The sequence below is a fragment of the Ambystoma mexicanum genome, chromosome 4p (assembly GCF_040938575.1).
Source record: "Ambystoma mexicanum isolate Mex_15411 chromosome 4p, UKY_AmexF1_1, whole genome shotgun sequence".
Classification (NCBI taxonomy): Eukaryota; Metazoa; Chordata; class Amphibia; order Caudata; family Ambystomatidae; genus Ambystoma; species Ambystoma mexicanum.
The window spans coordinates 707,834,600-707,860,992 of NC_090927.1; the positions used below are offsets into that span (position 1 = coordinate 707,834,600).

The following is a 26,393-nucleotide window of genomic DNA, read 5'->3' on the forward strand; positions in this document are numbered from 1 at the left end:
TGAACTGTGACCTGGATCGGTCAAGAGATTCCCAACGCAGCTTAACACAGGTCGCTTGATAAGACAAATTATGCCGCAAATGTAATTGGTGGATGTGTGGAGAGACCTTAACCCTCACGCACGAGAATACACCCATTATTCGTCGGTCCATGATGCATATTCCAGGATTGGCTATTGGCTGGTCTCTGTGGAACTGATGGCACATTTCCGAAAGTGCATGGTATACCCTAGAACTATTTCTGATCACTCGCCTGTGACATTATTGATAAAATGGGAGGGCCCGGTTTATCCCCCCACATCATGAAGAATGCCACCCTCTTGTCTATCAGATGTCAATTTCTCAATGTATTAGGTTACGGGATTGAGTATTTCTTCCAGAGAGAAACAGAATCTGTACTTCACTATTTGGGAAACATTTAAAGTATTACTACAGGGAGAAATTATTTCAATGACCTTGGGTGGTCTGAAGGCAACGAGGAGAGAACTCAGCATTGTGGAAGTAGATCTGAGACGACTCAAACTAATATGGCACCACACAGAACAAAGCACTGTTGGGTCTTATTAGTGGGAACTTATTGAAATTCAGAGATTTGGCTGATAGGGAGGTCCAGCTACTAAATAAACCCATCCAGACACAGTGATACTGGGAAGCAGACAGACCAGGTCGCTTTTTTAGCTGGTGTAATCGGGGTAGAGAAAGGGACACCACACATTACTGGAATTAAGGGGCACAGTGGCAATATGCTAACTAAACATGAAGAAATACATTCCGAATTCCAACAATACTACAAAACATTATATGCCAATGCAGATGAATGTACTGACAGGGACTTATTACACTATCTGGAACAGATTCCACTACTGTGCCTCGGCGTAGAGGCGCAATCGATACTTAATCAGCCATTCATGCCCGAAGGAATTACAGAAGCAATAATGTCCCTCTCTTGTGGGAAAGCCCTGGGCACAGACTGGATAGGAATCGAGCTATATAAGGAGCTTAGACTAACACTAGTACATAGGTTACTGCTGGTTTGGGAGGTCAGTTGCCATGATTACGGTGCTATTAAAGCCTAATAGACCAGCGTCTAACATGGCTTCATACAGACCGATGTCATTGATTAATACTGACACAAAAAGGTTTGCTTAAGTTTTGTCCACCTGCTTATTACCATATGTCATCGCTGGTACATCCAGAACAGTCTAGATTCAACCCTGGGCGCTTAACCGCATTCAACCGGCGTAGACTGTTTGGGATCATATCCCAAAAATACCCTAAAGCTAAGGCAGTAGCAGCCTCACTCGACACTGAAAAAGCATTCGATTCAGTTTCTTGCCAGTTTATTTTCACTCTCCTACGCCACTGGGAGACCATTTCATTGAATGTATATGACTGTTATGTATCATGCCAACAGCCAGGATATGTACCAATGGCATGCTTTCAGCGGCATTCTTTCTGAGATGCGGCGCAAGGCAGGGCTGGCCATTATCCCAGTTATTATTTGCATTAACGATCAAACCCTTTACCTGGAGAATACGTTACGAACATAGAGGCCTCCACATAGCGGGCGTGCCGCAATCCGTCAAACAAAATATAGCTCTGGTGATAGAGTAAATCTGTAAATGTACGACATATTCCGGATACCGAGTCAATGAAGCAAAATCGAAATTATTCCTGTTGACTGACGCTACACAGAAACTGGCCGACCTACTGGGATTCCGTTGGGTTCCACACAGACTTAAATACCTGGGCATATTAATTTTGCGTACATGCTGCTCATTACTTATTGACAATCATGAAACATATTTGGACATATTGGCAACTAAAACACAGGTATGGGCAAAGTTCCCTATGTTACGGCAGACACTCATTAATCAAAATGATAGTGTTCCCTAAATTACTGTATTACTTCTGCAATATTCTAGTATAGCCAGGATGGGCATTTTTCAATAAACTCTGATCGCTAGCGATCCTATATGTATAGGGTGCGGGTACTTCACGAATTAAATGGGAAAAGATGGCATCCTCGACTCTCAAGTGCTATGGACATAAATGGAAGAGGTTCTTGGAAGAGGTTCTCGGTCTGGTGCCGTGCACAGAAGATCAACCCTCTATGGATTACACACCCCCCCCCAGTGCTGCCGTGCTTGCTGTTGCTGGCCAAGGCGGGGCTGGCGCATCCATCCATCCAAATTCATCTGGCAGGTTATCTCCCGCTACACCAGACCTCCAGGGCGGTCGTCGCTGTGGTCGCACCACCTGGTGAAGAAGTTCATGAAAGGACTGTTCCGTTTGTTCCTGCCTGTGAAGTCTCCGACCCCGGCGTGGGAGCTCAATGTGGTGCTGACCAAGCTCATGGGCCCTCCATTCGAGCCTTTGCATTTGGCGCCGCTGAAGTTCCTATCGTGGAAGACACCGTTTCTTGTGGCCATCACCTCCGCACAACGAGTGGGAGAGATCCAGGCCCTCTCCTGTAAACCTCCATATCTAACATTCCACGAGATGAGGGTAGTGCTGAGGATGCACCCCTCCTTCATGCCCAAGGTGCCGTCAGTCTACCATCTCAACGAACCCTTGGTGTTACCTGTTTTCTTCCCGTCGCCGGCTGAGAGGACTTTGCACTCGCTGGATGTAGCTAGAGCGCTGAAGTTCTACGTGGACCGCACAAAGAGTTTTCGGAAGACATCAGAGCTGTTTGTGAACTTTGGCGCTGTGAAGCAAGGGAAGGCCCTCTCCAAGGATTCCATTTCCAGATGGCTCTCCGGCTGCATCATGCACTGTTACCTGTTGGCAAACCGACCGTTGCCCGACCTTCGGAGAGCCCATTCGACCAGAGCGATCGCTGCTACTATGGCGTTCCTGTCTGGTGTGCCCCTGCTGGACATCTGCAGGGCTGATCCGTGGAGGTCGACGCACACCTTCATGAGATTCTACTGTGTCGTCCGGGATTCCAGGGAGGAGTCCAGAGTCGGCCAAGCAGTGCTGCACAACCTGTTTGCTTGAAGGTGGTGAGCCTGTTGAGGAGGTAAGAGATGCTTAATGTTGAGTTGTTGAAATACTTAATGTTGAGCCTTGCCACCTCCCGTGGTTGTGCATGTGTGTACTGCTCTGCATTCTTGTATTCGTGAGAATGTGAATCCATGCCAGACCCCATGCTGGAGAAGGAACAAGTTACTTACCTGTAACTTTTGTTCTCCAGCATGGGTCTGGCATGGATTCACATGCGAACCCTCCCTCCGACCCCTCTGTGGCTTCTATTGGTCCTTCTGCGACTTTACGTGCTACCAAATCTGAAGATGGCTGCCAGAGGAGGGGCTTAGGTAGAGGGCAGTCATTCGCTGGGGGCAGTATGACCCAGAGACCAGTGATTAGTTATTAGTAGAAAGACAGTTAGTTAGAAACGAAACTGAAACTGATTTTTTTCTTTTACCGAGGAGTCCCAGCCTGACGACGGGGAATATTAATGAGCATTTGAATCCATGCCAGACCCATGCTGGAGAATAACAGTTACAGGTAAGTAACATGTTCCTTAATGTTAGCTTCTTCCTATAACGTCTGTTTTGGAGTCTTGTCCTGGCAACACCAGCTCATTTTACATTCAAAAGAGCCAGCTAATAGCAGAGTCTGCTTTCCTCCTCTTCTGTCCCATGCCACAGCACACAGAGCATTCTGGCCTCTGTAAGACCCATGAATCACATTTCATTTTATATATGTTTTGCTAGCAATTCCATTATAGCTAACCTACCAAAATTATACCAACCCTTATAAACATTTCATATAAGATCCAATAGACCAGAAAGGAGCGCCCAGCCAATTGATCTAATCAGCTGCATATTCAAATTAAATTCCCAGTTATCACGCCATGCATACTCTTAGAAAAATTCAACATAATGTGACCAGCAGCAGATTCAAAGTTACATTTTTCTGTGAGCTATGTAAACAATCTGTTGAAGCTAGATCATTTCACCATTGGCAAAATAATTGTATAAATGCAGCATATTAATGCAATTTTGGCAAAACCTCTACATTGAGCAGCAGCACAGAACTCTGACTAAATATCGTTTTGAAAACACAATTTCTTACTTTATAAATGAAGTTGTTACCAGTTCTCTGTTGGTTTACAAAATGAATGTGTTTTTACCCATAGACCATGTATTCTGCTTATGGACTCACTGAGAGGCCCTTCTCGCTCAAATGTTGTCAGAACGCTACGGGAGTAAGTACTACAATTCTTTCACCTTATGTGCTTTGTTCATTTTTGTTGATTGGTTTGACTGTAAATCTTGCAGTGATCTAAAATACTCATAAGTCCCCTTTCCTCCATCCTTGTTGGCGTCCCCCAACATGGGAACGGTACCGGAACCTTTGGCAACAAAAAATTGAGCTTCACATTTAAATGTAGTGCAGTGCCGGCGTGGCCGTGGCGGTAGGAACGCCACCTAGACCCTGCCTTCTGACACCTCACCTCAGGCTCTTTTTCCACACGAACGGTGTTGGACCTGGCAGCTAGGCGCAGGAACTTTTTTAACTTTCGGCACGCTCCCCATTATTTGTTTTATCTTTACCTCTCTTCAGTGCCTTGCCTCCCCCAGCGCATGTCGGCTGCAGGAGGCTTCACAAAATGCGCATCCTGCGATCGCTCATACTCCTACGTCCCGTCCCCTTTCCTCCATAATGTATGGGTGTCCCTAGCTAGGGACAGGAGACTAGTCATTTTTCACCAGAAAAAAATATTTTCTTCCCCTTTAAATTTAGAGCTGCATGGGGGCGTGGCCCTGGGAACATGCGCTCCCGGACTCCGTCCACTGGCATCCCTCCTCAGTCCTCTTTTCTGCATCGACCGGAGCATACCGCTTTCACAAGCGCTCCTGATTTTGGCTTCGGCCTTGTAATTCCACGTGCTCCTCCCCGGATACTGTCTTTTGACTTTAGGATTTTGTCTTTAATCAGGTACTCTGTCCTCTGGCGCCTTGCTCCTCCTGGTGCATGTCAATGTCTTTGGGTTTCAGCTGGTGTCCGGTCTGTGAAGGGCTCTTCCCTACGTCCGACCCCCACACTCTTTGCCTCCGCTGCCTTGGCCCCGAGCACGGCTGGCAAGGTTGTTGCTTGTGTGATGGGCTTACACCGTGCCCTCTCAGGTTTGCTTGGTGGAGGGAGCTCTTCGAACAATCACCTCCAGAGGACTTGAAGGACTTCGTCAAGCACAAGTCCAGGTCCAGGTCCGGGCCTCTTTTTTTCATCCGCACACCACAAGATGAACTCATTCCCAACGAAACATCAGAGCGGGAAGGACCATTCCGTGTGAGTAAGTGTACCCCCCACCCACCCCAATTCCCCCCGTGTGAGTCTGAGCACTCCACCACCCACCCCTATGCCCTCCGTGTGAGTCTGTGTACCCCCTATCCTAATGCCCCAGTGTGAGTTTGTGTCCCACCCACGCCACTGCCCCTGTGTCAGTCCACCTTACCCCCCCTCCTTTCCTTTCTTTCCCTCCTTCTATTAATTTCTGGCTGTCTTGCTGCCTTCTTGACCCCCCTCCACCCTTAAACCATATCTCAGCACTTACTCTTATCATCGGTCCCCAGACCATTGATAACAGCTTGTCCGTACCCCTTTTTCTCTTCTTGTCTTCTCCTCCCACTCCCGCCCCTTCACTATCTTGAACGGTCGTTGACATTTATTGGATAGTCACTTGGTTTGTTTCCTCTCCGTACCACTTCTCTTCCTCTCCCTCCTATCCCCCCTACTCCCCCCTCCTCTTGTCACTCTTGCACTGTAACAATTGTTCGTCAGGCATAATAATGTTACTGCTAGTTTTATTTCCTTTCCTCCTCCCACTCCTCCTCTCCCTTTTTGTTCCATGCACTTGTACTATCTGTTATGATTTGATAGTTATTTTTTCACATTCTGCTCGGTTTCAAGGACTTGTAAGAATGTAATTGTATTCCCCTATGTTCCCTCCCTACTTGAAGCGCTTTGAAACACATTGTGTATAGGCGCTATATAAATAATCAATCAATCAGCAAGGGTACCGAGGCTGCCTCAGCTGCCAGGCCGAGGGGTCGGCAGATCCTGCCGGTGACCTCGCAGAGGGACCGCAAGGTTCTTTTACCGGGTGTCCATCCACGGGGCAACGCCCTTCAACCAGACAAATGTCTGAGGGGCGCCTGTACGCAGGACTACAGTCAACACAGCCGAGGGCACAACGCCTACCAGGCCTCGTCCTGAGTCAAGCTCCACCTCCAAGAGTCCGGGAGGAGGTTGGGCCGAGCACGACAAGCACCACGGCCAGGCATGTGGCATGCAGCCCGACAAGATGGCCGCCGTGCCAGACAAAATGGCTGCTCATCCGATACCGCCCCATGGTGCGGAGCAGGTGGGAGAATGAGTTTCAAGGTGGGACTGGTCTTCACCAGATACGTGGCCTACTGCATATCCTTCAATGTCACAGGGCAGATATACCCCGCAGGCAACAAGACAGAGTATGCCCAGACCTCAGCAACCTCAGGGCCCTACTCCTATGCCACCTATCGCCCCACTGGCCTGTGAGGACAGATTCTTCGGGAAATTCCTCACGCTCATGATATCCCCTCAGATGGGCACCATCCTTCGGGATGTGATCAGGGACATGCTACCTCCTGTCCCGCCACCTGCGCCCACAGTCATTCCTCCTATGGCTACAGTGCCTCAGGCCCCCGCGCAGCCTCTGCTGCCTGCGCTGGCCCCCGTGGTTCTGGCTCCTCTTCCTCCTGCACCATAGGCGTTTCCATACCAGCCCCCGCAGCAGCCTCCGGCCCCGGTCGCCACACCTCAACTTGTGGCGCCCAGTACTCCTCCACCTGTCCCTGACCAATCTGACATCCTGGTGGACAACGGCGACGAGGAGGAGGACCCTGACAAGCTGTCTAAATCCAACACTTTCCATGATCGACTTGCAGGTCTGGCCGAATACTTGGGGCTTCCACAACCCAAGGTTGAACATCCGACAGTGGGGGTCCTGGTGGAAGTCCTCACTCTATGCCCTGCGGGATTCCGATGCAGAAGGACATTGACGCCTTGGCCAGAAAAGGATGGCTTGAACCCCATTCTGCGCAGCCCACCAATCGGCGCCTCGATGCCAAGTACAGGCAATTGGAGGGGGGGATATACTCTGTGTCAGCACACCCTCAATCGCACTCTTCGGTGATTGCCGCGGCCTCCATCTACTCTAAGCCTCAGTCTTCCTCGGCCTCCTCGGCCCTGCTAGGTAAGGTGGAGATGATCTTGGAGGCGTATGGGAAGGTCTTTTTCAACGCCTCTCTGCACCTTTGTCAGTCTAATGCGGACACCATGCTCGCAGCCGTTAACCAGAGGCTTTGGCGGGAAGTAGCCGACTTCCTGACGGAACTTCCAGTACACAGTCAGCCGCTCTTCAAGGAAGGGATGGCAGAAGCAATTTGGTGGCCCAAGACGACATAGTCCACAGTGACTCATATAGACATCTAAGGCTGTGCCATCTGCTTCGCCACGGACATGAGAAGGACTGCCTGGCTGCAGGCTACCAAATTCAACCCAGATGTCCAGGAGCGCATGTTGGACCTTCCATCCAAGGGTAGCAACCTCTTTCATTCCACCACTGATGAGGAGCTAGATAAGAACAGTTCCCAGGCTGCAAAATCCTTATCCATCCTCACGAAGTCCACGCCCAAGACATACAGCCAGACGCACCACCGTTCCGACAAGGGGGGAGGGTCTTTGGCGGGTTCGTGGGCTTCCAGGAATGAAGGTCCAGGTAAACGGACCGGTCTCCAAGTCAGCACCCCTGTAAACAGCACAAGGCAGGGAGTAAGGGCTACTTTTAGTCCCCCCTCCTCAGCCCCACCCTCAGAGGGGGAAAAAAGGCATGACATACTCTTACGTCCCGTCCCCTTTCCTCCATACTGCATGGGCATCCCTCCCAAGGGACGGGAGACGGAACCTTTTTCACCAGAAAAAAACCTTCTTCCCCTTTAAATTTAGAGGCGCACGGGGGTGCGGCCCAGGGAGCATGCGCTGCCCTGACTCCGCCCCCCAGTGCCACACCTCAGTCCCCTTTTCCGCCTCGACGGGAACGGGCCAAATTCACCAGTGCTCCTGGGTTTATGTAATTCCACGTGCGCATACTTCTTCTGTCTTTTTTGTCTTTCTTATCATTCAGGTACTCGGTCCTCAGGCATCGCGCTCCTCCCCGGCGCATATCGACTTCCACAGGGTTCAGCAGGTGTCCATCCTGCAACAGGCTCTTCCCAACTTCAGACCCCCACGCCCTCTGCCTACGTTGCCTTGGCCCTGACCACGGCTGGCAAGCTTGTTCAGCGTGCGACGCCCTGTCATCGAAATCGCTGAAGAACAGACTAGCCAGGAGGAGGGAGCTCTTTCAGAAGTCTCCTCCAGAGGACCTGAAGAACTTAATGAAACATCGTGCCAGGCCCGAGGTTGGGTCTCTATTTTCCATCACACCCCACAAGGGAGACTCCTTCCCAAGGACTCGCCCGCGTGGGAGAGACCGCTCAGGTCCTTGTACCAGCACATGCACTGAGGCTGCTTCAGCTACTGGCCTACAGGCCGAGGGATGCTTGGATCCTCTTGGTGACTGTGTTGAGAGACCGGAAGGTTCTTGTACCAGATTTTCATCCGAGGGGCTAGACCGATGTAGTCTCCCTGGCCAAAAAGGGTTGGCTCAATCCCCACTCTGTCCAGCTGACATCATGTACAGGTAGATGGAGGGGAGGGATATACTCATGCTCGCCCTATCCTCAGCCACACTCCTCGGTGATCACTGCGGCATCACTATACTCCAAGCCTCAGTCGTCCTCCGCCTCCTCCCCGGCGACGCTGCTGGCCAAGGAAGATGAGATCTTCGAGGCTTACAGGAAGAAGCTGTATTTCAACGCGTACTTGCACCTCTGTCAGGCCAACCCTGATGCCATGCCGGCTGCTGGTAACCAAAGTTTATGGCGGGAAATTCCGGACTTCCTCCCAGAACTCCCTACTCAGAGCCAATCATGTTTTAAGGCAGGACTGGCTGAGGCCAAGCTGGTGGCGCAGGACCTCATGGAATCCCCCGTGGCCCATATTGACACCTCTGGCCGTGCCATCTGTATCGCCAGGGACATGAGGACGACAGCCTGGCTCCAGGCAACGAAATCGAACCCGGACGTCCAGGAACGCATATTAGATCTGCCGTTCGGGGGGTAGGGGGGGACCTCTTCCACTTCTCCATGAAGAGCTGGACAAGAAGAAAAACAGCCAAGTCGTTATCCATCTTGACAAAGACCACGCCCAAGTCGTACACCCAGCGCTCCAACAGGGGGCGTACGTACGGAGGGTTCTGTGGCTTCCAGGAACAGAGAGCCAGGCAGCCTGTCCACTCGCCATCTCAGAACCGGCGCAAGCAACAAAAAGGTGTGCGGGGGGCAAGTGCTTTTTACAGTCCCCCTCTTCCGCGACAGCCTTCGAGGGAAAGAAGGCATGACACGTCCCTCCAGTGGGGGGGTGGGAGGGGCGCTTGCTCGCCATGCACATTTCTGGCGCCAGAATTTTGCGTCCCCCTGGATCCTTTCCGTAGTATCCACGGGGAACTGCCTACCCATCCCAGCCTCTCCTCCCTCCTCCCCTTAACTCCCTCAAGTTGGGACAGCAACTCTTCTGGCGGGTATCTGGTCGCTCGTAGAGAGCCAGGCAGTGGAGGAAGTCCCAGCCTCTTATTGAGGCTTGGGCTTTTACTCCAGGATTTTTGTCATTCAGAAGAAGAACCAGGCGGGCCTGAGGGTTGTGCTGGTCCTTCCCACCCTCAACCTCGCATTACCCCTGCAGAAATTGAAGATGGTTACGCCAGCTTTTATAGCGGAGACATTTTGCAAGGGAGACTGGATGTTCTCCCTGGATCTGAAGGACGCGTACCTACACGTCCCGATTTGGCAGCCCCATCGTTCTTTCCTTCGGTTCAGGATCATGGGCTACCATTTTCAATACAAGGTCCTGCCTTTTGGCCTCAACTCGGCCCCAGGGTCTTTACCAGGCTCATGAATACAGCAGCTGCCCTCCTCGGAGCGCAGGGCCTCCACATCTACCCATACCTCGACGACTGGTTCGTCAGGGCTACATCTACGAAGTGGTTCACCACTCTTCCCATGCCCTTATGATATGGCATTTATAACGTGCCTATACACAAGTGTTTCAAGGCGCGAAAACGAACACGCTGCACAATCTGGGCTTCTCGCTCAATCTCAAGAAGTCGCAGCTGCAGCCCACGCAGACTGACATTCTTGGGCCTCATCTGGGACAAATGCTCCGAGAAGGTGTTTTCGTCGTAGGACAAGATCCCGGCCATCAAGAGAGCCACCGCCCACTTCCTCAGCAGAGAGGTGACCTCGCCTTGGTGGTACCAGCATCTCCTGGGTCTCTTGGCTGCAGTCCTATTAGCAGTCCCACACATGTGGGGATGAGGATGAGGAGGATTCAGCTGCACTTCACGGCCTTGTGGATCCAGGAGAGGATCAACCTTCCTCCATCCCTCTACCCGGACCTAACATGGTGGTCCAGGGACTGCAACCTATGGACGGGCAAGCCCTTTTGGCCGCCCACCCCGCAGGCCACGATCACCGCAGACTCCTCGCTCGAGGGCTGGGGAGCCACTCTGGACGATCTCTCGGTCCACGTCACCTGGAATCGACAGGAGCAGGAATACCACATCAATTGGTTAGAGCTGAAAGCCCACTGGCTAGCTCTCAGAGCATTCCTACCACTTCTCAGGGGCAAGGTTGTCATCATCCAGACAGACAACTCGACCAGCATGTACTATGTCAACAAGCAGGGAGGCACCAGATCCCCCTCCTCTGTGCAGACTGGCAATCAGCATGTGGGAGTGAGCCCTGGAAAACAACATCCACCTCCCGGGGGAATCCAACCTGGAAGCGGACAGGCTTAGCAGGTTGGGAGCGGAAAATTAAGAGTGGCAGCAAAACAACCTCGTCGTTCAGGAGAACTTCAACAGGTGGGGTCATCACCAGGTAGATCTCTTTACCACCTGGCACAACAAGAAGTGCCCTCAGTTCACCACCTGGCAGGGACAGGGCCCCGGCTACCTGGGCAACTCATTTCGGCTTCAGTAGAACAGCATGAAGGCTTACACCTTCCCGCCCACTCTGCTGATTCACAGAGTGATTTACAAGATCAAGGAGTCTTGCCAACTCCACATCATTATAATAGCTCCATGGTGGCCGGCCAGGCCATGGTTTTCGGAGATGCCTCTGATTCACCTCCCGATGGGCCCAGCACATCTTCTGGCGCAACAGGGGGGCAGGGTCATCTGCCCTGCGCCACAGAAACTAGCCATCACAGCATGATACCTGAGCAGGTAACGCTGCGGCACCTCAGTCTCACAGGCTAATCTGGAAATCATACAGGGCACAAGGAGCAAGGCTACCAGGGCCAAGTATAAAATTAAATGGACCAGTTTCTGCCTCTGGGCAAACTCCAAGGAAATCGACCCCCTGGCATGTTCTTTGGACGACATGCTCTCCTTCTCATCGCACCTCGCCCACTCTGGTCTGCAGGTGGACACCTGACGTACATACCTCGCAGCCATCGGGGCTTACAGGAACTCAGAGGAGGGGGGGGATCTTCTCCTCCAATCTTATCGTCAAGAAACATTTGACGGGGGTCACAAGGCTCTTCCCGCCCGTCAAGAGGCCGCACCCAGTGTGGAACCTCAACATAGTCTTGGGCGCCCTGGCGCACAAACCGTTTGAGCAAATGGCGTCCGCGGATATCAGGCTGGTCCCCATCAAGACAGCCTTGCTAGTCAGCCTCACCTCGTAGAGCCAGCGAAATACAGGCGCTGGTCGCCTCAGAACCATATACAACCTTTCACAAGGACAAGCAATCCTGCGGACACACCCAGCTTTTCTGCCCAAGGTGCCGTCTGCTTTCCACTTGAACGAGGAAATAGTCCTTCCTACATTCTTTGCCGATCCCAAGGACGAAGCACAGAGGGTGCTGCACTGCCTGGATGTCGGGCTTGCCCTGAAATATTACTAGGACAGGACCAAGGGCTTCTGCAAATCGGACCCCCTGTTTGTCACATTTGGAGGCTCAAGACCAGGCTATCAGGCCTCCATATCCCGCTGGATGGTCTCGGCCATCAAGGAAGCGTACGAAGCCCAGCAAACTTCCGGCCAACATGCACGCCCACGCAGTCAGGGCTAAGGCAACGGCCATCGCATTCCAGCGCCATGTCCCTTGGCAGATCATAAGCAGGGCGGCCCCTTGGACCACTCCCTCTGCTTTCTGCAAGCATTACTGTTTGGATGACGGCTCTAGATCTGATGCGGCTTTCGGACAGGTGGTTCTCAGGATCCTGTTTGCTTAAGGAGGGTCTCCTCTCTACCCTGGGGCTACATTCGGTTGTAATCGCCCATGCAGTATGGAAGAAAGGGGACGGGACGTAAAAGTAATTATAAGTTACTCACCGTAGTGACCAACGTACTCTTAGTCCTTAGTCCCCTTTCCTCCATACGTCCCACCATCCTCCCCCCTAATAATACTGGTGTCATTAGGAAATGTTAAATCGATTGTTGACACGTCAATGGAGACTGAGCTGTGGCAGCGGAGTCAGGGCAGCGCATGCTCCCTGGGCCGCACCCCTGCATGCCTCTAAATTTAAAGGGGAAGGAGGTTTTTTCTGGTGAAAAAGGTTCTGTCTCCTGTCCCTTGGAAGGGACGCTCATGCAGTATGGAGGAAAGGGGACTAAGAATACATTAGTCACTACGGTCCATGGGTCTCCAGTAGAGAGCAAGATTGCCCTTCACGCACAGTATTGGCGCACAAGGTTTGCGGACCCCTGGATCTTATCAGTAGTGTCCACGGGCTACCGCCTACTGGTTCCTGCCTCTCCTCTCTCCTACACTCCCACAGATTGGGATAACAACTATGTTGGCCGAAATTCTATTGCTCGAAGAGAGCCAGGTAGTGGTAGAAGTCCCAGCCTCCCAGCTGGGTATGGGCATCTACTCCAGGATTCTCACCATACTCAAGAGGAACCAGGCTGGCCTGAGAGTTGTTGGGCCTTTCCACCCTGAACCTTTCCCTCCCTCTTCAATAGTTGACGATGTTTACCCAGGGCCATCTTAAGCACTTTTGGGGCCCTGGGCACGGACTTCTTTGGGGCCCCCCTCCACCAAACCAAAGGAATTAAGTGATCAAGAATATGAGATCCCTCACCACCCCCCCGCCACAAGCACAACCCGTAAGTTGATATGCTGCCTCACAGCATTAAAAATAAGGATGTTCAATCCCTTTAAGTCCCCTTACCCTCTTCATTCTTCGTCCAATCAGACTGATCATGTTGGCCTTCAAATGCTATTTATCAGTCTAGGAAGAGGTTACTTCTATTCTAGCATAGATACAGGAGACTTTATATCAATAGAATCCAGGAAGGTAGTATTAATGCAGGACTGTATGTAAAAGGTACATGTAACCCAGAATAGACAGAGATCTCACATTTGCTGCCTCACAGAATGCAAACGTGCTCAAGCATGGAGAGAGCAGACCAATTGGTAGGAAGGAGAAAGCTACACGTACCATAGCATGGATAGTGGATGTAGATTAGAAGCTACCAGGAAGGTGTCTGTATCCAGACAGACAGATTATAAGTGGGATATAGTTTTCAAATAGTGTTGCCATTAGAGATCAAAGGAACATGTTCCTGTGGTGTGCAATATATCAATGCTCACTATTATAGTGGAAGCAACACTATAGCCAGTGAAACCATGAGTGAGGCTGTTTTGAATATCATACCCTGAGAAGGAAATCCCTTCTGTCTACCACCCCTTCGACTCAAGCCTACATAAGAACAAAGATCAAGTAATGGGCTAAACGATGCCACCAGCATGCAGGGAGGCAAACTTCACAGAAGACAGTACAGTAATGTACAAAATATAAGATGATTGATGGTATCACTGCATTGTCTGCTGGCAAAGCCAGGATACAAGTATTAATGCTTTGGTTTCAAATTCTGATACTTATTCAACTCTTGGACTAACAGTTTATGCTCATCGTTGGAGGCAATTGCTTAGGTTTTACGACACCCCATCTGAGCACACCAATTTCTATACCTTGACCATAAGAATGACATGTTTGTTTTTATAGCAACCCCTATCTGGTGCAGGTATATTGCTGATTATAGCACCTGTTGTGCTGCAAGACCAAGTACATATGCAGGCAGGTTTATAAACTAGAGACATAGGAAAGGCTCAGCCAGCCTTACAGGAATGTGCTATTCTAATCTTCCATAGTAACACACATCACTTCAATGAGTGCTTAACACACTGAGCTAACTACTGATCCATCGTGGCACTCAATTTACCAGTATGCATTTCAAATGTGGCTATTGCACATGATCAACATAATTCCCACAGAAAGGAAAGAATGCTACAGGAGTTGTGCCGCAAGGAACACGCAATCTATATATACCACAGTGAACACAGAAAGCATGACATGATGAATTGATTGAGATAAAATGTACTTTCCAAAACAGACAGGCAATAGGTTTAGAGCCTCAGCACCATGCAATACAATACGCTTGTGTGTGCTATTTAAGTCTGGTGTACAAAGGAATGTTACTTCTTTAGATCAGGCAGCCTTGTGGGGCCCCCTCCAAGGTGTGGGGGGGGCCCTGGGCAAGTGCCACTTTTGCCCTCCCATAAAAATGTCCCTGTGTTTACCCCAGCGCGTATTGCAGAGACGCTGTGCAAGGGAGACTGGATGTGCTCCCTAGATCTGAAGGACGCATACCTACATGCCGCGATGCCCACCTCTGTCTTTCCTGCGGTTCAGGATCGTGGGCTTCCATTTCCAATACAAGGTTTGACCCTTTGGCCTCCATTCAGCCCCCAGGGTCTTTACCAGGCTTATGAATGCAGTGGCAGCCCTTCTCAGGGGCCAAGGTCACCATGTCTATCCATACCTAGATGACTGGCTCGTCAGGGTGAGATCCCTGGTGCATCATACGTCCTCTGCCCTCATGAATATGCTACATGATTTGGGATTCTCCATCAAGCTCAAGAAGTCACAGCTGCAGCCGATGCAGAGTCTGGCGTTCCTGAGCCTCATCTGGGACACAAGCGCCGAGAGTTTCCCTCAGAGGACAAGATTACAACCATCAAGAGGGCCATGGGTAATTTCCTCAGCAGAGCGGCTACCTCAGCATGGTGGTACCAGCACCTCTTGGGTATCATGGCTGCATGTCTACTACCAGTGCCATACACAAGTCTCAAAATGAGAAGATTACACCTGCACTTCCCAGCCTCATGGAGCCAGAAGCAGGGTTCCCAGGCAGAACTCGTCTATATTCTTCCTTTTCTCCACCAGGACCTTATCTGGTGGAGCACAGACTGCAACCTGAGGATAGGCAGACCCTTCCGGCAATTAGCACCACAGCTTACCATCACCATGGATTCTTCCTTGGAGGGCTGGGGGTTGGGGGGGGGCTACGCTTGACAGCCACCGCATCCATGGAGTTTGGTCTCTTCAGTAACAGGAGGCCCATAGCAATTGGCTAGAGCTAAAGGCGATCTGGCTCACTCTCAAAGCCTTCCTGCCACTTATCAGTCGCAAGATGATGCTCATTCAAACTGACAACTTGACCAGCATATATTCATTTTAAACAAGCAGGGTGGTACCAGGTCTCCTCCCCTTTGCAGTCTGGCAGTCAGCATTTGGTAGTGGGATCTGGAGAACAACATTCACTTGAGGGTTATCCACCTCCCGGGGGAGTCCAACCTGGAGGCGGACAGAATTAAGAATGGAAATTGAACGAGCAGGTCCTTCAGGGGATCTTCAACAGATGGCGGCATCCCCAGGTGGATCTCTTCACCACCTGGTACAAAAGGAAGTACCCTCATTTTGTGTCCTGGCAGGGTCCTGGCAGGGACCGGGCCTAGGCTCCTTGGGCAATGCGTAACAGTGGAACCGCATGAACGCATATGCATTTCCTCCCACTCCCCTGGTACACAAGGTGATCTGCAAGATAAGGGAGTCCCGACACCTCAGTATCATTCGGATAGCTCTGTGGTGGCCAACGAGACCATGGTTCTATGAGCTGCTCAGCCTGTCGGATCAACCTCCGATTCCCCTTCCATTGGGCCCAGCTCATCTACTATAGCAGCAACGGACAGGGTCATCCACCCTGCCCCTCAAAATTTAGCCCTCGCAGCGTGGTTCCTGAACAGGTCACATTGAAGCACCTGCGTCTTTCGCAGGCTAACCTAGACATCATGCAGGGGGCTAGCAGCAATGCTATTAGGAGCCAGTACAAAAGCAAGTGGTCTAGGTTTTGTCACTGGGCTGAGTCTAAGGAGGTCTGTCCTCTTACTTGCATGTTGGACTACGTGCTATCCTTCTCTGCACACCTTACCCACTCGGGGTTGCATATAAACACCTGGCGCACCGGAACTCGGAGGAGGATGTTTTCTGACGGGCCTCACCAGGCTCTACCTGCCTATCAAGAAGCCACACCCTGTGTGGGACCTCAACATAGTGTTGGATGCCTTGGCGCATAAATCCTTTGAGCCAATGACTTCCGCGGACATCAGGCTGGTCACCATTAAGACAGTCCTCTTGGTGGGGTCTTGCATCTGCATGCTGGGTCAGTGAGATTCAAGCTGTTGTGGCTTCCGAACCTTACACGACCTTTCATAGGGACAAGGTGATCCTTAGAACGCAATCCGCGTTCTTGCCTAAAGTAGTCTCTTCGTTCCACCTAAATGAGGAGATAATGCTACCCACTTTTTTTGGGGACCCCAAGGACGATGCTCAGAGGATCCTGCACTGTCTAGATGTTAGGCGCGCTCTAGAATTCTACCTGGATCGAACCAAGAGCTTCTGCAAATGTGAGGCTGTCTTTGTCACCTTCGGGGGGTCAAAGCCAGGATTTCAGGCTTCTAAGGCCTCCATAGCAAGGTGGATAGTTTAGGCGGTTAAGGAGGCCTATGAGGGGCAGCACAAGCCCCACTTCTGGCAAATATGCATGACCATGCTATCCGAGCCAAGGCCGCGGCAGTCGCATTCCAGAAGCACGTTCCTTGGCAGGTCATCAGCAGGGCGGCAGCGTGGGCCACTCCTTCGGCCTTTGGCAAGCACTACTGTCTGGATGCCGGCTCTAGGTCACACACGGCTTTAAAACAGGCAGTATTCAGGAACTTGTTTTCTTGAGAAGGGTCACCTCTCCACCCTGGGGCTACATTCAGTTGTAATCGCCCATACAGTATGGAGGCAAGGTGACAGATGTAGGAGTAATTATAAGTTACTCACTGTAGTGACTAACGTACTCCAACTCCATAGTCCCCTTTCCCCCATACGTCCCATCGTTCACCCCCCCCCCCCTAATAAAACTGGTGTCATTAGGTAAAGGTAATATTATTGACACGTCAATGGGGATTGAGGAGTGGTGCTGGTGGGCGGAGTCAGCGGAGTGTGTGCTCCCAGGGTCACGCCCATGCACACCTCTAAATTTAAAAGGGAAGATTTTTTTTCAGGTGAAAAAGGTTCCGTCTCCCATCCCTAGCGAGGGACACCCATACCGTATGGAGGAAAGGGGACTATGGAGTACGTTAGTCACTACGGTGAGTAACTCATAATTTCCCGGCCTCGGACTACCATGCACTCGATCTTGAGTGCCTGGGGCGGTTTATAATCATTACATTGAAAACAATAATGTCGAAAGTCAAAAAATTGAAAAAAAATTGGAAAAAAAGTCACATTTCTTTTTCATTGTTTTTTATTCGAAATGGGGGGGTTCCCCCCCTTTTTTCTATTGTTTTTTTATTTTACCCCTTTTTTTACTTACTAAACCCAAAAAATACATATAAATAAAAAAAATAAAACATTCGACTTTTTTTCAACATTTTGTTTTGGACATTTTTGTCTTTCGACTTTATTTTTTCGACTTTTTGACTGCACACCGCGTGGGGCCCGACCACCGCTGGGACACGTGCGTGGCTTGCAGCACTCTCGGTCACCGGGCCTGGAATTGTCTTTCCCGCTGGAGGGTGCACTTCCATGCTTCTCCTCCAGGTCATCTTAAAGAGTTAATCGCCAGGAGGCCACGTCACGACATGGTAGGTCCTTTGTTTAGCAAGGCCCCTCAGCACGCAGACTCCTTCCCGGGGGTCTCCACTGGGAAGGGAACCTTGGATTCTGGTTCTGTCAGCCCTGAGGCCATTAAGGCTACCGGCTCCCAAGCCGAGGGGCTGTTCCGGCCGGTCTGCGGATGGGCGATCCAGCTTGTTGTCCTTTTCTGCACCAGGGTGCAAAGGATTGTTGCTTTCTACTTCCAGGATAAAGTTCAATGCACGATCCAAAATGACTACCAGCTCCATAGCTGAGGGCACCCAGCCTACCGGAGCCGCCTCCGAGGTTGACGCTCTTGATTCTGAGTCTGGGGGCCCTTCCATACCTGAGCCAGCACAGGGCCTGCGCGCCCTCCCTCCTAGGGCGTGGCACCAGGCCCAAAGATGGCGGACAAGCATGTAATAGAGCCTGCGAGGCCAGCGGCCATCTTGGATTCGGACTCTGGGCCTCCCGGGTCCTTCGTCTACAGAGTTACATTTACCCCTCTCAGCCTTATGGTTACATGCCCCAGTCTCCTAGACGCTTCGATCAGGAAAGGAGGACCAGCGCGGCTGAGAGCTGTGCCCCTCGCAATCCAGCGGCATGCAAGGATCGCTTCTTCGTGAGCCTCTCCTAGCCGTGCACTCCGCACAGATGACTGGGCTCCTCAAGGGCATCATCAAGGAGGTGATCCCACAGGTCCTGCCTCCTAGGGCTCCTCCTCTGAGCCCTCCTCTGGCAGTGCCAGTGCAGCAGCCGTTCCTCCTCCGGTCGAGGCTCCATTGGTACTTCTGAGCCCTCCTCCTTGTATACTATCAGTGCCTCCTCCTACCTCCCAGTGCGGATCAGAGGAGGGGGGGCAACCCCTGTAGCGCCTGTGTCGCAGGACTTGTACTTCCCTCCATCTGGAAAAGGGGGCGTGGGGCAATGGCGATGATAAAGCAGAGGACAAAGAGCCTTTTGGCTTCAGTGAAGGCATTTCATGACCTTTTTCAGTGTCTTGCAGAGTACTTGGAGGGACTGGGGGGGGGGGGGTTTCCCCAGCCAGAGTAGGCCCCCCCAGGAGTTGGGGTGATGGCGGAGGTACTGCGGCAGCACGCCACAAGCTGTTCAGGGATTCCACTCCAGAAAGATTCCTTGCTGGTGGCGAGAAAGGTCTGGGAAAAGGCTTTTGGATGGAGAACCAGTCCTCCTTGCCTCCCACCCTAAGCCGCACTCTTCAGTTGTGGCGGCGGCTTCTTTGTATTTCAAGCCATCCATCGACCTAGTCTTCCTCAGCATGGGCTGCCTCCAGTTGTCTTACCATGGAGGGCAAAGCCCTCGAGTCTTTTGCAAGCGTTGCTATCTCAACGACGGGCTGCACTTTCGACAGGCCAAAGCCCTCCTAGCCGCGCCAAACTAAAAGCTGTGGCCAGAGATCTGGGAGTTCCTGCCTCCTTCAAAGCCGGTCTGGCAGAGGTCTGTGCTCTTGCGCAGGACCTCGTGGAGTCTTCGGTCTCCCACATAAATACAGCCAGCAAAGGCCTGTGACTGGGGGTCGCGATGAGGCGGACAGCGTGGATGCATGCCAATAAAGTCTCCTCTGATGTGCAGGAGAGGATACTGGATCTTCCTTTTGAGTGTGACTGATCTTTTTCATTCATCCACGGATGACCAGCTGACAAAACATAAGACCTTTACGCAGACCACTAAGTCCTTGGCCATCCTGACTAAAGCTGGGCAGAAGTCCTTCCCTCAGGGCAGGACGGACTTCAAACCCTGTTCCTTCTGTGGCTTCAAGGGGTTTTGGGACCGTGTTGCGTAGAGACCAGATAGGTGCCCCAATGATCACAGGAGGAAGCAGCAGAGGGCATAGCATGTTTTTTTTTTTCCACTCCCGCCTCAGACACCAGAAAGCAATGATGTAACGGTCAGGGAACACAGCTCGCCTGTACGGGGCCGGCTGGCTCTCTTCACGGACAGCTGGAAGCGTTGTTTCAAGAGCTCTGATTATTCCAGAGACTTAAAGGATCTTGCATTCCTTGGACCTAAAGCGAGTGCTCAAGTTGTATCTGTCCCGGACAAAACCCTTCAGGAAGCCTGAGGCTTTGTTCATCACTTTTGGGGGCTTGTCTCGCAGCACTTAGGCTTCCAAAGCTTCCATTGCCCGTTGGATGGTCTAGGCCATGGGTAAGCCAGTTCATGAGGGGAAACGTGCCCATGCGGTCAGAGCAAAGGTTATGGCAGTCGCCTTTCAGAGACATGCTTCTTGGGATGTCATTGACAGGGCAGCTACTTGGGTCACTCTCTGCGTTCTATAAGTACTATTCCCTGGATACCAGCTCCAGGCGCGGTGCACAGTTTTGTCAGTCGGCTCTGAAGAACCTTTTTGCTTCTTAAGTATGAGGCAGGTTGTCACAGCTCCACCCCAATGGTCCTATTCGGTGTACTCACCCACAAGGATGGAGGAAAGCGTACGGGACATATAAGTAATTAAGACTACTCATTGTAGTGACTAGAGTACTCCTAGTCCGTAGTCCCCTTTCCTTCATACGTCCCACCCACCTTCCCTTGCTTGTATGCCAGGGGCTAAAATATTCAGCTTAAAGGGGGCTGAGGTGAGGCGCCAAATGGCGTGGTCTCTGGGGCGTTTCCACGCCCGGGGCCCCGCCCGCTGTACTAACTTTAAAGGGGAAGCTCAATTTTTCACTGCCAAAGTTTCTGGTACCGTCCCCATGTTGGGGGATGCCCACAAGGATGGAGGAAAGGGGACTAAGGACTGAGTTCTCTAGTCACTACAGTGAAGAACTTTACTTACCAACACTTAGGACCATACAAATGTTTTCCTGGCTGTTAAGGGATCTTCGCAGGAGTAGGATTAGCAATGACATGCCTACACTTGATGTTAATTGTAACCAGTAACCATTTATAGGACACGATAATGAGCTTATTTATTCCAACTTTCAAAGGTAACATCCGATAAAATCATATTGAGCACATAGTGGTCATTCTTCAAAGGCAACAGATGGAAAACTACATCTCTGAACCCCACAAGCATCTATAGCACACATTTATGAGTTATCTGGGTCGGGATATGAAATGCAGGAATTACTGATAGACTCTGAGGCCATGTTAGTGAACACTGTCATAGCATCCTTACTGACTGATACCTCTTTGAAAGAAGGACGCAAACCTACTTTTGGTTATTTTATTTGCTGTAAATAAGTATGTACTTAGGATTCAAGGGGCACTACAGTGACTTGTTGTACAACAGTAGCAAGCATGGATTCAAAGTGTGTGGCATGTTTAAAGATCAAAGTCAGCATGATAGTTACTTGTGCAGGTTATTTGCTAAATGACAAAGGGGCAAACTTAGAAAGCTGATCAAATGTCTTCACTTTCTATGTTGTCACAGTACGCTCATGTTCTTTGAGATATGAACTTGCTAAAACACGCCTAAATCAAAAATTGGAATAAACAAATAAGGGGATGGCCCACTGCTGGTAATTATTTTTAACCGGTCCTGCGTTCATCTTTTTGGAAGGTCACAGGCATACTACCAGCTGTGCAGAATACTTACTGCTGCGGTTTAACGTTAAAGGCTCTACAACCCTTACTTCTGTTACCCCTCCTATCTTTTCCTTTTCTTTCTGTCCCCAAATTATACTCCATATATTGCAGCTAAAAGAAGGGAAGAGGAGGGTGCAGCACGGGAGCTGAGGAAGGGATTGTAAGTGAATGGATACACATGCAGTTGATTTTTTGCATTCCAATATTCAGCCCTTCTTCTGAGAGAACCCTGGAAGGCAGTGGCGGAGGAAAGGAAAGTATGTCTAGGAAAAATGGAGAGAAGGAGGTGAGAGATAATCTGTGAAGGATGCATAGAGACTGTGTAACCTAGAAAAACGGGGTAGCAGACTGTGACAGGCAGTGTTGGATAGCATAGTGAGAGGGTGAAGAGAACTGGTACAAGCAGATAAAGGGAGCAGTGACCGGGTACACAGAGAGAGACTGGATATTCATATGGTGACACTTTGCCAACACGTGTTTCACTTTAGCTCTTGGGCTTTCTCAAGCTATGGCAATTTGATAGGAGTGGGGTTAAGTTCTGCAAGTGTGATAGCTGAGCCTCATGGCTGTGTTCCATGTTGTCTTGTACAAAAACATTTTTTTAACGCCATCACCTAGATGTATTCTCCAATTTCTTCAAGTGCACAGGCTTACAGGTGGCACAAAGGCCAGTAAGACAAGGGGGTGAACAAAAAAAACTGTGTGCAACAAGAAAGAGTACACAAAGAGACATGTCTGACAAACGGGCGATAAAAAGATTGATTCTTGCGGGGACAAATTGACTACATTGAGAGAGGACCACCAGATATGGGCAGGTAAGAAATGAGAGAAATAGAATTAGAAAATGATGGGCAGAAGGAAAAATTGGGCTTTCAGAGAGACAGTATGCTGTCGTTGGGAGCAAAAAGAGGCACAGTAGATCATTCAAAATAAAAAGGACATGAAGCAGAAAGATAATTTACTTGTAGAGGGTGAGAGATAAGCATGTGAGTGCAAGAGACTAGTACAGTCAGTTCTAGCCACTGACACAGGCTCAGAGCAACACTGTCAGATTGTCACAGCCCTCTGCCCCCTGGGCATAGAGACGCATACACTTGGAGACTGGGTATAGATTTTGGACAAAAGGAATACATAGAGAAAGTGAACAGACATGTGGTATAAAGAGATGGCCACTAGAAGAAAACCGGCAAGGAAAGACTGATGCATTAAAACGCAGAAAGTGAGATGCAGTACTTGTCATAGCCATTTGCCCGACTCATGATGTACCCTATGCTTTGATGCAGTTCCCTGCGTCTTGACAAGCCTCCCGACTTATTTTGATATCTTTTTTCCTGTAGCAGATGCACCTAAATGAAAAATAACTGCACCCTGTGTGTGCTTCTAGATGCAAGCATATCTTTCGGATTGAATGTTAGACACCCCCACTAAGCCACTTTGGGATTGTTTGCTGAATTGTGGTCTCAATGCGGCTTACTTTGACGCATAATTGCACGCACAATCAAGAATAGTGTACACACAAACATTGTACTGTCACGCATGTAGAAAAAGAATTCAGTAACGTTGGTGACAGTAGACAAATTGTAATTCTTTTGTTACAAAATGTGTGGGAACCATTTAAGACCACAAACGAGGTCCACACAGAGATCTATACACATTTTACATTATAGCCTTGGTTCTTTAAATATAGAATCTTCAGTACAATAACCAATTCATGTTTTCCAGTGTGCGACTGAAAACATTTTTTTCCTAATGTTGTTCATGCTAATGCTTTCTTTGCTGTATTCCCACCAGAAGGATGTGGATAACTTGAAATTCCAAGCACGTAACAATATGTCTTACTGCTTGATAAAATATCTTGCCACTGATGATTGATTGTAGCTTGACTGATGTCACTTATATTCAGTCATACTTTTACGTCCCGTCCCCCTTCCTCCATACTGCATGGGTGTCCCTCGCTAGGGACGGGAGACAGACCCTTTTCCACCAGAAAAAACTGCTTCCGCTTTACATTTAGAGGTGTGTGGAACTGTGGCCCTGGGAGCATGCGCTCCCCTGACTCCGCCCACCGACGTAGCTCCCCAGTCCCCTTTTCTGCGTCAACAGGATCGGGCCAATTTCACCAGCGCTCCTGGGTTTGACTTCGGTCATGTAATACCACGCGCTCTTCCCCGGATCTTTTCTTCTATCTTTTTGTCAACCAGGTACTTGGTCCTCCGGTGCCACGCTCCTCCCCGGCGCATATCGACTTCAGCAGGTGTCCAGCCTTCGAGGGGCTCTTCCCTATATCCGATCCCCACGCTCTTTGCCTCCGCTGCCTTGGCCCTGACCACAGCTTGGAAGGTTGTATGGTGTGCGAAGCACTTACTCCACGTGCGCTGAAGAAAAGGCTTGCTCGGTGGAGGGAGCCCTTCGAAAGGTCGCCTCCAGAGGATCTGAAGGACTTTGTCAGACAGAGATCCAGGCCCAAGGGAGGCCCGCTATATTCATCGCACCCCGTAAGGGCGACTCCTTCCCAAGGAAATGCCAGAGTGGAAGGAACCTCTGTGGTTCTCGCACCAGCACAATTACCGAGGCTAGTCCAGCTACCGGCCTCACGACCGAGGGGGTCATTGGATCCTTCCAGGCACAGTGCTGAGGGACCGCAAGGTTCTTTTACCGGGTGTACACTTGAGGGGCAACACCTTAGTACCGGCTTAATGTCAGAGGAGGGCGCCTGCATGCAGCATTACCGGCGATACTGCCGAGGGCAATACGCCTTCCATGCCCCGACCTGAGTTGAAGGGTAGGTCTCATGCTCCAAGAGTCTTGGAGGAGGCCGGTCCCAGGGAGCCAAGCACCACGACATGGGCACGTGGCACGCAGTTCGACAAAATGGCCACAGTGCCAGATAACATGGCAGCTCGTCCAATACCACTCCTAGGAACGGACCAGGTGGGAGAACGAGTTTCATGGTGGGACTGATGTACATGCCTACAGTCTATCCATCAGCAGCGCAGGGCAGGTTTCCCCTGCAACCGAGGCAGAGTGCGATCCGGCCCCAGCAGCCACCAGCCACTCCGTCAATATCACATACCGCCTCTTCAGCTTTCGAAGACAGGTTCTTCAAAGGTTTCCTAGCGCTGATGGGAACTCCTCAGATGGGGCATCCTTCGGGATGCTATCAGGGACTTACTCCCTCCGGTCACTCCACCGGCACCCATAGTCATTCCTCCTATGGCTCCGGCGCCACAGTCCCCTGTGCAGCTCCTGCTGCTCCAGCCGGCTCCTTCGATTCCAGCTCCCCTACCTCCCACAGTACAGGCAGCTCTGCTCCAGCCTCCACAAAAGCCACCAACTCCAGTTCCTACACTGCAGCCCACAGCGCCCAGTACTCCTCAGTACATGCCCTGGACCAGCCGGACACCCTGGTGGACACAGATGAGGAGGAGGACCCAGACACAACATCGTCAGCCAAGGCCTTCCACGAACGACTTGCAGGTTTGGCGGAATATTTTGGGCTTCCACAACCAGAGGTCGAACAGCCAGAGGAAGGGGTTTTGGCAGAAGTCCTCACTCTACGTCCCCCTAATAGAATGAGGATCCCGATGCAGAAGGATTTTGTTGCTTTGGCCAAGAAGGGGTGGCTCAAGCTACAATCAGTGCCTCCTGTCAATCGGCGCCTCAACGCCAAGTATAGGCAGATGGAGGGGGATCCACTCTTACTGTCAGCTCATCCTCAACCCCACTCCTCAGTGATTGCTGCAGCATCACGCTACTCGAAGCCTCAATCGTCCTCTGCCACCTCGTCCTCGACGCTGCTAGGCAAGGAGAAGATCTTGGAGGCGTGCAGGAAAAAGCTGTACTCGAAATGCCTCTGTGCACCTTTGTCAATCCAACGCTGATGCCATGCTGGCAGCCGTTAACCAAAGGCTTTTGGCGGGAAATAGCCGAGTTCCTCCCAGAGCTCCCGGTGCAGAGCCACGCACACTTCAAGGCGGGGCTAGCGGAGGCCAACTGGTGTCACAGGACATCATGGAGTCCACCGTGGCCCACATCGATACCTCTGGCCGGGCCATATGAATTGCCACGGATATGAGAAGGACTGCCTGGCTTCGGGCTACTAAGTTTAACCCTGATGTCCAGGAACGCATGTTAAACCTTCTATTAGAGGGTAGTGACCTCTTTCACCCTACCACTGATGAGGAATTGGATAAAAAGAACCGCTCACAAACTGCAAAGTCTTTATCCTAACGAAGGCCATGCCCAAGGCATACACCCAGTCACATCAATGCTCCGATAAGGGACGGGCGTTCGGCGGGTTCAGGGCCTTTCAGGAACGGAGGTCGAGGCATCCTAACCATTCTCCGAGTCGGCACCGGCGCAAACAACAACATGGGAGGTGGGGGGGGGGGGGGGGCAGGGGCTTTTTCCAGTCCCCCCTCCCCCTCAGCAGCCTCAGAAGGAAAGAAAGCATGACGTGTCCGTTCGGGTCCACGTGTCTCCAGTGGGGGGGGGGGGGGGACAGGCTTGCCTTTCACATGCATTTTTGGCACCCGAACTTTTCGGACCCCTGGATCCTCTCTGTAGTATCCACAGGGTATCGCCTACCAGTCCCTCCCTCCTCCCCTCCACTCCCACAGATTGGGATGGCAACTCTGCTGGCCAAAATTCAGTCGCTCGTCGAGAGGCACGCAGTGGAAGAAGTCCCAGCCTCCCAGGGACGATTGGGCTTCTATT

General features: G+C 51.0%; 1 protein-coding gene across 4 annotated transcripts in view; it reads left to right on the forward strand.

Annotated features, from left to right (window-relative positions):
* Nucleotides 1–26,393, forward strand: part of SENP6 (SUMO specific peptidase 6) — a 2,017,494-nt gene that overhangs the window by 1,838,155 nt on the left and 152,946 nt on the right. For all 4 annotated transcript variants that reach the window (XM_069606272.1, XM_069606273.1, XM_069606275.1 and 1 more), the window contains one exon: nt 4,146–4,214. In XM_069606272.1, the coding sequence (XP_069462373.1) occupies nt 4,146–4,214 (69 nt within the window). The remainder of the gene's footprint in view (nt 1–4,145; nt 4,215–26,393) is intronic.